The sequence below is a fragment of the Prosopis cineraria genome, unplaced genomic scaffold (genome assembly GCF_029017545.1).
Source record: "Prosopis cineraria cultivar Desert tree isolate PC_DT_omini unplaced genomic scaffold, ASM2901754v1 PC4, whole genome shotgun sequence".
Taxonomy (NCBI): Eukaryota; Viridiplantae; Streptophyta; class Magnoliopsida; order Fabales; family Fabaceae; genus Prosopis; species Prosopis cineraria.
The window spans coordinates 344,564-357,979 of NW_026555335.1; the positions used below are offsets into that span (position 1 = coordinate 344,564).

The 13,416-nt window shown below is 34.4% G+C and overlaps 1 protein-coding gene across 4 annotated transcripts; it reads right to left on the minus strand.

Annotated features, from left to right (window-relative positions):
- Window positions 1–3,942: 3,942 nt before the first annotated feature.
- Window positions 3,943–7,514, minus strand: LOC129308748 (mitogen-activated protein kinase 7). 4 transcript variants are annotated; one of them, XR_008592716.1, is made up of 5 exons: window positions 7,379–7,514; window positions 7,010–7,236; window positions 6,150–6,576; window positions 4,552–5,436; window positions 3,943–4,391 (listed from the first exon to the last, which is right to left on the minus strand). XR_008592716.1 is itself a non-coding variant. In XM_054950090.1 (3 exons), the coding sequence occupies exons 2-3, from the start codon at window positions 6,570–6,572 to the stop codon at window positions 4,756–4,758; spliced, it is 1,104 nt and encodes a 367-aa protein (XP_054806065.1). In that variant the 5' UTR covers window positions 6,573–6,576; window positions 7,010–7,330; the 3' UTR covers window positions 4,501–4,755. The 4 variants fall into 4 exon arrangements, 1 of the variants encoding a protein (XP_054806065.1); XR_008592715.1 differs by lacking the exon at window positions 7,379–7,514 and having other exon boundaries at window positions 7,010–7,330; XR_008592717.1 differs by lacking the exons at window positions 7,010–7,236; window positions 7,379–7,514 and adding an exon at window positions 6,856–7,003.
- Between the last annotated feature and the right edge of the window lie 5,902 nt (window positions 7,515–13,416).

Below are 13,416 nucleotides of genomic sequence, written 5' to 3' on the forward strand. Positions count from 1 at the left end.
CAGATCGTCCACAAAGAAGAGGTATGGGAGAGGGACCCCTTGACGACCTAGTTTAATAGGATGCCATCTGCCTTTATCAACTTCCTTCATGATAGCATGTGAAAGGCATTCCATACAAAACATAAAGATGTAAGGGGATAGAGGGTCCCCCCTGTCTAATTCCCCTCTTAGGAGAAAAAAGGTCTGAAGGCTTACCATTCTAAATAACTTGCATTAAAGGGACAGAAATACAACTCATAATTAATTCCACCATTGCCTCAGTGAGTTTGATATCTTGAAGAGCATCTTTAATAAAGTCGCACCACAACTTCTCAAGAGCTTTTTTGAAATCCACTTTAATAGCCATCCACCCTGTTTTGGAAGTTTTCTTTCTCATTGAGTGAATTACTTCTTGAGCAATAATAATGCTGTTAATAATATTTCTACCCTTAATGAAGTTAATTTGATAAGGCATCACAATTGTTGGCATAATTTCATAAAGTCTATTTGCAAGCACCTTAGTTATAGTTTTATACACCACGGAGTAGAGATTAATTGGGCAGAATGCTTTCATATAATGAGGTGTGCTAACTTTAGAAATAAGGGCAATGAGTGCTCTGTTCATCCATAGATCAATAGGTTTACCAAGCCAGAGTTCTTTAATAAAATTGAAGATGCTTTCTCCAACAACCTCCCATTGGTTTTGAAAAAAAGAAAGCATTGAAGCCATAAGCTCCAGGTGCCTTAAGTGGCTTCATATCAAAGGTTGCATGTTTAACTTCTTCAAAAGTGATAATTTTCCCTAAAAGAGCAAGAGAGGTATTTGAAAGAATGGGAAATGCACCTTGAACAATGTAAGGAGTGAACATTGTGTCATCAAGCGAGTACAAGTTCTAGAAAAAGCTTTGAGCCATCTCTGAAAGGTGTTGCTCATCAGTAATCCAGGCTCCTTGTTTAGATTTGAGCTGGGTAATATGATTTCAATGGCAATGAAGAAGTGCCTGAGTGTGGTAGAAAGAGGTATCTCTATTCACTAAGCAAATCCAATTTGTAGAAGATTTTTGAAGCCAAAGAAATTCTTCTTGAAAGCAAATCTCTTCATATTCTTCTTGTAGATGAATGTCCAGATTGAGAAGAGACGGCGATAGAGGTGAAGCTTCAAGTTTTTGCTGCACACCTAAAAGTCTCACAAGCATTCGCCTTTTCTTTTTACCAATATGACCAAAAGTAGTTCTATTCCAAGTAATGGCCTCATTCGTGAAAGCTTGGATGTTGTGAATAATATCTCGATCTGGAACCTAATTTTGTTAGACCAATTAGGCAAAGTCTAGATGTGTAGCCCAACAAGCAAGGAACTTAAAGGTATTGGCTTGAGAAGAAGGTTTATGTAAACCTAAGTGAATCATAATAAGTCTATGATCTAAACCTATCTTTAGAAGGTGTTCTACCAAATTAGAACCATATTGATTGAGCCATCTTGGTTACATAGAGCTCTATCTAAGCGCACCATAATTGTTGCCCTTCTTCATGTAAATTTTAGGCCCTTAAAGCCCATATCTAGTACACCTAGATTTCGCACAAAAGAAATGAAAAGCAAGCAAACATTAATCAATTTTACAATCCCCCTATTAATCAATTTTACAATCCCCCTATTTTGATCATCACTATGTAAGGTAGCATTGAAATCTCCAGCCAAGAGCCATGGGAGATTCAAGGCTAGAGCAACTTTAGCTAAATCTTGCCAAAAGAATTTATGAAATTGAGCTTGTGGGCTCTTCTATACTGTTGTGAATAAAAATTTTGTCTTATCCTCCATAAAACAAACTTTCATGTGGACAAATTGGAAGTGATTATTAATAATTTTAACTTGAACCACCTTGTCTGTTCAAAGAATCCAAATACCACCAAAGAACCCTATGGCCTCAATCTTATGGGAGTAAGGGAGACTAATTTTTTTATGACTATCAACTTTTACTCTAGAAATCCTAGGTTCTACAACAACAAAAATATCAAGCTTATAATTACAAATAAATGATCTCATAATTAAAGGGAACCTATTTTTAAAGGCCCCTTGACAATTTCAAGTTATAATAGACATAAAAAAACAAGGAAATATTTGCTCAAAAGCTGAGCTAAAGTCCACTCCTTCTACTAACATAGCTATTGCTTCATCATTTACGAGCTGGGGTTGTTCCTCTTGAAGACCTAGTGCAATTTCCTTTATCTTTCTTATAGAGGGGCTTAGAGAACTTTCTTTGGGCTTTTCCTTAAAATTGTGAATTAGGAGCCCAAAAGAAAGTGATATTCCTTTTTCCACAGTTAATGGATTTGGTAGTTTGGGCTCATGCTCAATCTGCCCATTTGGTGTTAAGTAGGCTAAGATAGTGGCATGGTGAGCCCAAATTCGAATGAGAAAATGGACCTGGGGGAGTCTTCATGTGGATCCTAACGTTTTGTATAGTGATGACCTGGTTATTGTCCTTATTCAAAGAGGTGGGTGCTTGAAATGCTTTGTAGGCAACATTGTTGAAAAGGCAGTCCTCATTAATATGTGTCCCAGAATTATCTTTTTGTTGCTTTCCCCCATCCACCCTTTTATATCCTTTTGTCTCCTTCAGTTTACGCCTTGAGGAAGAGGTCTCACCATTAGCGGTATGTCTGACATAATCGTAAACTTCATGGCTTTGTTCCCCTCTGTCCTCTATTGTAGCGAGTGCGTCAAAACGTGAGTGTGTTGTGATCCCCCTGCCAGAAACGACCTTATCATTTCTCTGTACTCTATCGTACCTACGCTTTGGCTTTGGCGCGTGCATCCACTCGCCATACTTCGATGCCTTACGATTGTTCGTCGTTGCCGAAGGTGGAGCAATTATCTCTGGCTGTGGTTGGTCCGTTACAGCATCATTTTTCTCTGGGCAATTGCTCTCAAGATGCCCATATCGACCACAGTGATAACAAATAAAAGGAAGACCTTCATATTCAATGTAAATATCTTCACCATCAACTTGAATCATTGACATAAGTGGCTTGTTTAAATTGATAATGATAGCAAGTCTAACAAACTTTCTTCTATCCCCTGATTGTGTGTTATAATCCACTCGAATAACTTGCCCAAAGATACTACCGATGGAGCGGATTATACTCTTGTGGTAATACCTTGCCGGTAACCCTGGAAAATGAACCCACCCAACAACGTGGTTGATTACATGGTCTTGGGGTTTAACAGATGGTGTCCAAGACTGAGCTATTAAATAATGCCCAAAAATCATCCACGGTCCACTAAGAAAGACTTTTTGAAAGTCCACTTCGTCTTGAAATTACTAGAAAGCATTCTTCGTCTAATGGTTCGTCCCAATAGCTTGATAACCACTACAAATCCCATTTTCTTGTTGAGCACCTCCAGTACCTGTGCTGAGAAGAATATCAAAGGAATGCCATCAACAATCCCAATGGCCACCTTTTCAAGCTTTATGTCCTCTTCATCATCGTGAACTATGACTTCCTTACTTAACAGCTTATCTTTGAACGAAGGCACTGGAGGTACAATCACCTGCGGAGCTTTAAGAATCGGCGTAGCCTCAGCAGCAGGTGGACCTTCATCTGTGGACATGAGAACCTCCGCATCATCTTGCATCTCAGGAACCACTTCAAGAGGGGTGGTGTCCGAGAGGTGGGTAGCATTATCAGCAGAATCAGTATCCCAGTCAGCATCCATAGCGTCTTCATCACTCACAATTTTCTCGAATCTTCACCTTCTTCGTTGAACGGGAGGTGGTTCTTCTTTAGGGCAGCTCTGAAAGACAGAGCATTCCTCCATAGCGTCTAAAAGCTTAGTACTTGTATTCAAGCCTTAAAGCCATACCTGTGAAAAAATATTCTCGCAACCGCACTGCTACGCTGCGCCAATACATGGACACGCCCTTATTTTATTTTATTTTTCCTTTTTTGATATGCAGAAGACTATTACAAATAACGTAAAAGTAATTTTAAAAGTAAAAAAAAAAATCCTTACATCCTTACTCTCGAAAATTATAAAAAGAAATAGAAATTGTTGAATAATAATTATAATCCTCTTTGTCTTCGTGGGGTCCTTCCTGTTGAAGTCTAGCAGAATCCTCAGCTAAATTTTGGTCCAACAGATTGGAACACTCATATTTGGAAAACAGGGCTAAACAATAAAAGGGAATGTACTTTCAAAAGTAATTAGGGGATTCCTGTACGAATTGAACTTGTCTGGACACTTGAATTTAACAAGGTGAACCGTGCCGCATTAATATTCCGCATTAATACCAGAATATGGCATAGACAGTTTAGATGAATCTGCCTCAGGCCACCTTACTTGCCAGTAGTTTCTACCTTGGATATCCTTTCCTTTCTAGTTTCTATCTCGATGCATTTTCATTCGCATTTACCTATCACATTTTCCAGATAGAGACGGTAAATTAACTACTATCAAGTGGATATCTCTTATTAAAAAAAAAAATCAAATAGATATCATATGATTTAAAGAAATCACGAGAATGGACAAGAAAAATATTTGTCATGACAAGTTCATGTAAGGTTCGGCGATACCTGTGGAGTACTGTAGTGGTCGAAGGCAAGGCAAATATATTGTCAATGGCTATTTACAAGTCACGCGGCGCCGTGAAGTCGAAAGCAAGAAAAATAATGCAGTGCAAGTACAATATTTAGGAGTAAAGTCCTCCAAAAGAAAGTCGAAAAATAGCACAGAACTGGATCCATGCGAAGCAACAGAATGAGAAGCATTTGAAATGGCTATGCATTGGCAGAAGCTTCCGGATGATAATGAAGCATCTCATTCCACATCATTTCCCTAATCGTGGGTTCCCTCCAGTTTTCGTCTATGTCGAGATTGATTGGAACCTGGGCCGGAGGATTAGATCTGGGATCGTAAAGGCCCACCATATAGGGGTGTTGCAGCGCTTCCACGATAGTAATTCTCTTGGTTGGATCAAACACCAGCATTTTCTGCAATAAATCCATGGCTAATGGATCTGCTTGCGGGTATAGCTGAGACAAGTGCACGCCTCTTGTGTAGGGCAGTGATTTGATGTACCTCCTGGCCTTTGGATTGTCAATAAACGCGAGATCAGACTCGTCCTGGCTTCCCAGAACACGTATGATGAGTTTCAACTGGTTGAGGCATTCAGTTCCGGGAAAGATTGGTTTTCTGCCAAGAATCTCCGCAAAAATGCATCCTACAGACCACACGTCAATCGAGGTTCCATAATTCTCACAGCATAAGAGGAGCTCCGGAGCACGATACCAGCGAGTCACAACATACTCGGTCATGAATTGGCCATCACCTCCATTTGTTCGTGCAAGCCCAAAGTCACATATCTTCAGATCACAATTGGCATTGATGAGCAGATTTCCAGGCTTCAAGTCCCGATGAAGGATATTTGCGGAGTGAAGATATTTGAGACCTCGAAGCAACTAAAATGATACTTCCTAATTAGTGGCAAGCACAGAAAAATCTAGAATAAACAAATTAACAACACAGAATTACTGCCTCTACCAAGTAGATCAAACAATCAATATAATGTTGAAAATTCATAAAGATGCAGAGAAAATGCATTACAATGGACATGTTTTGACAAGAAGTTCTATTCTATCATATAATCCATCCCTTTTCTGTTTCCAGAAATTTCCTAGCTTGGCGAATAATTCCATTCCATTGCCTGCGGTAAAGAGGGGAAACAGTCTCAAACAATCACAGAAACAAAGTGAATGAAAAAAATCTATGTTCTGATATTTGGCCCAGGCAACATCCGTAGAATCTTTTAAGTAAAATGCCAATATCTGTCCTCACTGGGTAAATCATACATGCCCGCTGATTATTCCTGTGTTCAGACCACGAAACTATAGCGCTAGATAATTTGCACTAAAGCCAACCCAATGCTTGCTATGAGACTCACAAATTCACTTCAACATATGTCAAAAATTAAGAAAGGGAAAATTAACGTAAAAATAAGGAAATCTCAATTAGAACAATTGCAAGAGGGTATTAGCAAACTTCAAAGGTCAAACCCATATGTTGCATCATAGTCTAGCAAATTTATACATCATGAATTTCGCAAAATGGGAAAATTCCCAGATCACAAAGGATCAGGAAGGAAAACTGAAAGTTGACTAACAAGAGATAGTACCTGAAATATAAAATATTTGCAATGATCATTGGAAAGGGGCTGCGAAGATTTAATTATTTGATGAAGATCTGTATCCATGAGCTCATAAACCAAGTACACATCCTTGAAACTTGTTCTCTGGGCAGGCAACATAACATCCTTCAAAGCAATCACATTCTCGTGCCTAATATGTCTAAGCAACTTCAATTCCCTCAGTGTTCTCAATGCATCAACGCGATTCTCAAATATATTACCAATCTTCTTAATTGCAACTTTCTCATTGGTTTCCCTGTTGATGGAAGAACATACTACACCATATGCTCCTCGGCCGATGGGTTTTATTGGGACGTACTTTGTATCAATCTCAAACACTGTTTGCCATATGGAGTAATAATGCTTCCCCTTTGGCCCAACTTTATTGGGTGGCTCAATTAAAGTTGCCATTTTCCTGCAAATTAACAGAATATATTATCAAGGGTTGAACGAGCATACAGATAAACTCATAATAAACAATTAAAGGCCCGGTCAAGGTATTACTACTCTAACCGATTCTCTTTATCAACAGTCTGTCAGAGATCACAAAGAATCTCAGAAAAATGAGCCAAAATTTTGACACGGACAGAATAATATTGTTGCAGGACACACAGATAGTTGCAGGTTCATAAGAGATGTTTAAAAATCGACCAATCCTAGTTAAATCTACGTCGGGTTTGATCCTTCAAGTCACCTTGTCTTTGCTTTGATTAATTCTCTCCAAATTCTTCAGCAATCATAAAATTTTCAAGTCATCTTTCTTCTCCTATCCGCCTTATGCCTAACCTTTCAAATCACCAAGAGACAAAAGAACTCAGATCCCAAGATACTTAGAAAAGCATCCATACCATAAAACTAAGCTTTCATCCCAGCATTTCCTTCTCGCCCAGAATTCTTCGAAGTTCTGAAAAGGAAGCCAAGTATCGTGGAGTTGACGATGCTTCAAGCAGACGCTTTGTTGCAGCCAATTTCACACAGCAAAAGCAAAACACACCTTTTTCAACGGAAATATTGGGTAGAAGAGCGACACGGTAGATTCAAGAAGCGGGCTTGATTATACGGTTAAATCAGGATCCTGGATGAGAAATTGGGTACGAAGGCAGAGAATCCATTATGTGTATGAAGCCATAAAGCGAATCCGGTATGTTTTTTTGGGGGGGGGGGGGGGGGGGGGAGGAGATGAGGGGATAAACATACTCGTGAGTCACAACAACTACCTCCACACGGCATTCGTAATGCCTTCTGCCCAAAAACTGAAAAATGACGACTTCCAACGTGCTTCGGCCTTTCGGGGTTGGGCTTAATCCCGTCTTGTGTACCAGTGTTCTTGTTTTTCATCTTGCACTTCACAAATTGGTGGCAAAGGCAGATATTTCCAAATTTTCATAGCGTTGTTTGGTTATTAAAAAAAATAGAATAAATTATAAAAAATACAAATAAAATGATTAAAAAATAATAAACCATATTTATAAAGAAAAAAATAATTTAATTCATTAAATTAAGAATTATGATTTATAAAATTTTTAAAAAATATAATAATTTTTACATTTATAACACTTATTAATGAGTTTTACCATATTTATCATGAAGAAAAAAATTTAATTTATGTTTATATTAATTTTTTAATTTATTTTATTTTAATTTTTTTAGTAACTAAATGAAATTTATTTTTTATTTAAAAAAAATTACTTTACTTCGTCCGTGCCAACCAAAAATAAAAAAAAGTCTGGCAAGGTATTCGGTTTAATTTGGTGGGTTTTGTGTATGGGGGCCCGATTTAAATTAAAAATGAATGCAAAGCACAGCTATGATTATTTATTTTTTTTTTTATATTTTTGGGCGCAACAGATTTAAAAATTTGAAATTAATGCAGTTAGGTTAAATTTATTTTCAGACTCTTGAATCCTTTATGTTAAAGATAATATATATATATATATATTTTTTTTTTTTTCAATCAAAACACGACAAATACATAATTTATTTTTTGTGCAACCAATATATAGTTTAATTCAGGATTACATACTTTTAAGTAAAAATATATAAGTTAAAAGTGAATATTTAATTATTTAATTTTATACAAGATTTTAATTTGAGTTATTAATTTTATAAAATATGTTTTTGTCCTCTAGTTCAAATAACATTAATTTTAATAATTTTTTAAATTATTAAAATTAATGATAAAATAAAATTTAATATTTCAAAAAAATATATTTTATAAAATTAATATATTTTTCAATATTTGAAATTTAAATATTTTATTTATTTAATAAAACTAAGGATATTAGAATTAAGTAATTAGAAAATACAATATAAAATTAAAGAATTAGAATTAAATTAAATTAAATGAACTTTTTTTATTTTTTTTTGTTTCCTAAGCTATTTTCACAGTCAGCAATCATAATCTCTTAAAAAAAATTAAATATCATTTAAGAGATTATCCTTTTTTAAACTTCAAATGTACTTTCAAAAATTAAACTTTAAAATAATACTTAAGAATTAAGACTATTACTATTTAGATTAGTGCTACACCATTGGTTTCGTGTATAATGAAACCTAAACCTTTAAAAAATTGAAGGGAAAAATTCATTTAAGAACTATCATAGATAGTTATTTTCAAATCAAATCCAACAAACTAGGGGAAAAAAACACGAATGCCCAATTGAAATTAGGGAAAATCATAACCAAGAACCGCTAGAGAAATATATTCACAGCTGAAAACCAATCAAATATGAATTTACACTGTAGTTTTAGAGGTCGTAATTGTAATTAATTTGTACTAAGAAATAACAAAAACACCTCTAGTGTTAAAAATTCAAAAAAGAGATCGTTGTTTCTGGCTCCCCTTTCCACAACCTTCACATCACCTTACTCACATGATCGTTGCTTCAAAAGCAGGTTGGCTATACTGAAGGCAATTTCCCAATATTTGAGTTCGGGAGAAGCTACTAATTTAGTCAATCGAGGTATGGTATGCTGCAGAAGCTCGGGCATAGCAGTCAAATGTTGTCTTCATGAGAAGTCCATGCTCTTGGAAATATTGAAGTGTCCTATGATGTTTGAGAAGTTTTAGAATTAACAAGTTCTGTTAGTATATTGATAAGTAGTCAATTTGAAATTAATAAGTCCTCTTAGTAGATTGAGTGTTGTGCCAAATTAATGAATGTTGATAAAAGAGAGGACATATGTTGTTAGTTGTTTGTTGTTTTATTGTGATTGACAAGTATATAATGTTGATGATTTGTCAAAGTGTTCAATATGCAAATGGATGTAAAGGACAAGTCTTGTTATTAGTTTGACAAATATATAATCTGAAAATGACAAGTACTATTGTTATATTTTTTTACAAGTATATAATTTGCAAATGACAAGTCGTGTTATTATTTTGACAAGTATATAATGTGTATTATTTGTCTAAAGTTTTGGATAAGCATATAATCTTATAAAGACAAGTCATGCTATTAGTTTGACAAATATATAATTTGTAAATGACAAGTACTATTGGTATGTTTTTTTGACAAGGATATAATCTGCAAATGATAAGTACCATCATTATTTTGACAAGTATATAATGTGCATTATTTTTCTAAAGGTTTGGACAAGTATATAATCTTCTAAAGACAAGTCTCATTATTAATTTGACAAGTATATAATCTGCAAATGACAAGTACTGTTGTTATGTTTTTTAACAAGTATATAATGTGCATTATTTGTTTGAAGTTTTGGACAAGTATATAATCTTTTAAAGACAAGTCCCATTTTAATTTGACAAGTATATAATCTACAAATGACAAGTATTGTTGTCATGTATTTTGGAAAGTATATAATCTAGAAATGACAAGTATTGTTGTTATGTTTTTATTACAAGTATATAATTTGGAAATGATAAGTCCCATGATTATTTTGACAAGTATTGAATTTGAAAATGACAAGTCCTATTATTATTTTGACAAGTATATAATCTGCAAGATTTGAACAAGTTTATATACTACAAAAGACAAGTCCCGTTACTATTTTGACAAGTATGTAATGTGGAGATAACAAGTACTATTATTATTATTTTTCACAAGTCTGTAGTATACATGATTTCTTTAAGTCATGGACCTGTTAATATGTACAGTTGTAGAAAAATGGCTAACAAAAAAAACAAGGAACACGTGACAGGATTCAAGTTATTAAAGAAGAATTTCTATGTAAATAGGAAAGAAAAGTTTAAGAGCTTCTAAGGTGTAGCAAATGGTGTTAGAGAAGCATGGAAGAGAGTAAGTGAGGAATACAAGAAGATATATAAAGAAATGGCGTTGGAAGGAAGAGTAGAAATCTGTAAAAAGTATACTTTGCCGTTCCTAACTAGATGCTCACTTAGTAAGTTCATGGAAGTTGCTGAACATGTAAAGGGGAATGAAAATTAAAGGGAAAGGGTGGAGAAAATTAGGTTTAGGAGGTTGTTAGATATTGATTACAGAAGAATACCTTGAGAACTTGTTGCAAAGGGGATTAATACATATGATCCACCTATTAAAAGAATCACCATAAGATGGAAGACTATTAATATCAAGTCGGGGGATGTTAAGCTCTTATTGGGGTTATCCAATAAAGGTGAAGAAGTAAGCATAGTTGCTCATAAGGAGGTTGTAGAGAAATGAAGAAAGTTTATTCCTCTCTTTCTTATAATGAAATGAAAAGGAAGATAATGTTTAGAGAACATGATGATTCCTTTGAGTTTTTGTTTATATTATATACATTGGGTACTTTATTGTATCCAAATGTATGTTTTGGTGTAAGTGATCGTATATTGAAAGTCATGGCTTGCACCAACAATGCATGGGTACTATATGATTGTGCCACACTTGTTTTCAATGAACTAATAACTAAAATTGAAAAGTACAAGAAGGCTATTAAGAAGGGAAAGCTCTGCGGATTTAAAACTGTTAGAGGCTGTGTTCTTCTTGCTAGTACATATGTATTTATCACTTTTATAAATTAAGTTAGCCTTTTTAAGTTGTGTGTGATGTGTGTTTTGTTTTAATATATTGTTCCTCTAATATTTCCCATTGATTGAAGGTGGCTCATCCTCAAATGATGCATTAAAGCATTAGAATGAGGAAAGAGTGAACAAAAGAGTAGACATAGAGAGAAAGAGCTACCAGACAATTATATATGTTCCAAGAATTGGTGAGGATACTTCTTTTAATAAAGATTCCACCAATAACATCATTTTATGACCAGGTTGGTATTAAAGTTGAAATTTATAATATATATTTTGATTGAAAATTTTCTTATATAGTGTGTGTCTTATGCAAGAGTTAAAGGAGACTTATATGAGGATTAACAGCTTTTTTCATGAGGAAATGATAAAGGTATAAAGATTTATTACCAAGGAACTACTGAAGCTACAGGTAAAGAGGGCTGCCTTAAAGAAAGAGGAGGATGGAGATAAGGAGGACGATAGAGATGAGAAGGAAGGAGAACATAGATTTGGAGATAGTGAAGAGAAAGTAGATAGTGAAGAAGAGGAGGAAGGAGAACATAAATCTAAACATAGTAAAGAGGAAATGGATAATGAAAAGGAGGAGGGAGAACATAAATATAGACAAAATGAAGAGGAAGATGATACAGAAGATAAGAACAAGTTAAAAGAAGCACATAGCAATGAGGAGAAGGAATGATTAAATGAATTAGAACACAAAGTTGGAGGCGCATTAAGGAGGTCAAAAAGGGTGAAAAAGCCTAGCATTAAATCTCCATGGTTGGCTTGTTTTACTCAAAAGAGGAAAATAAGTGAAAAAGAATGTTTATTTACTTTATGCTCTGAATTCTATGAAGAAGATGAATGAAAAAAGTAAGTTATAAATTCATGACATGTGCTTGTCCAATTTAAAGTCAATAGTTACAAGTACTGATATATTATTTTTTGCATCCAAGGTGTTTGTCCAAATGTTTGGATACCACCTTACAATGGCAGAATTGAGAGATTTTGGTCTTGGAAAGTAGATTAGTAATATGTTAATTGTAACTTAAGTTGCATAAGATACAATGTCATATAATATATAAAAGTGATATATTTGCATCATATACAGATAATGGCAATAATTATCATAACTCTAGTTGGTGAGCAGAAGGCACAATCTTTTATTGTCAAGCATCACATATTTGATTATTAGTTCATAAAGAAATGATCGCCAATCCAAAAGCCTAAAGGATGTTTAGCCATTTAACAAAATAAATCCAAAAAGTATTGGTTATAATATAGGAGATTGTGATTTAATGTTTGCACCAATAATTTTTTTCCTTTTATTGATTTTCCTTTATTATGGGTACAAGGACACTAAAATTCTATGTATTGGATTTGTTGAAAGGCAGTAAGGGGAATCCATCTAAGAAGATTGAGGGTGAAATAATCTCTACTATTAATCTTAATTAATCAAATAAACTTATGGTAATCAAAAAATTAACCTATTTAGGAGATTACTAGGTTTTTATTTCAAAATCAAGAGATCTCAAGTTTTCATAATCGAAGTGAATTTAAACCATTTATAAACTCTTATATCAAAGTAAAAATAAACTAGGAAAGCATGGGATACCTCCGAGAAGTGAAAGGAAGTGAAAATAGTTGAAAAATATCAAGTTTGTTGAAAAACAAGCCATATGCCATGGCTTGTGCATACTGTGCCGTAATATGTTGCTCTCTGCGCTACTTATTGAGGCTCAAGCACCAATGCGCCGCAGCATGTTGCACATTTTCTTGATAATTGATTCTGCTGTAATTCTCTGTCCAATATTTAAATGACATGATCTAGGTGTCTACGAAAAGCCCTTCTCATGAACTAGCTAATAGCATAGATTTCACTCTTAAAATAAGAGTTGGACACCCAAACCCATGTTTACTAGTTTTCATAACAAAAAGGTGTCCAAAATCTAAAATAAGTGCTAAAAACATTTCCTAACACTTGGACTATAGTTATTGGACCTAAAATTATCAGTATAACACATTATACCCACTCAAATACCAATATAACATAGAACTACTCCTCGATCCTTTTGATACAAAAAACAGAAGGAGGAGGTAACTTGCATTGCAATGCATCAAAATCAATTATAACATGTTTGAAACATCATTTCTACACTTGCACTAGTATTTTAGCCATATCACCATATATAATTTATCACATATAATTTTTTAGGGCCTAAAATACAATCCTAACATTGAAATACCCATATGGTGCAAGTGAAACCAGAAATGCAACCTAGAATTGAC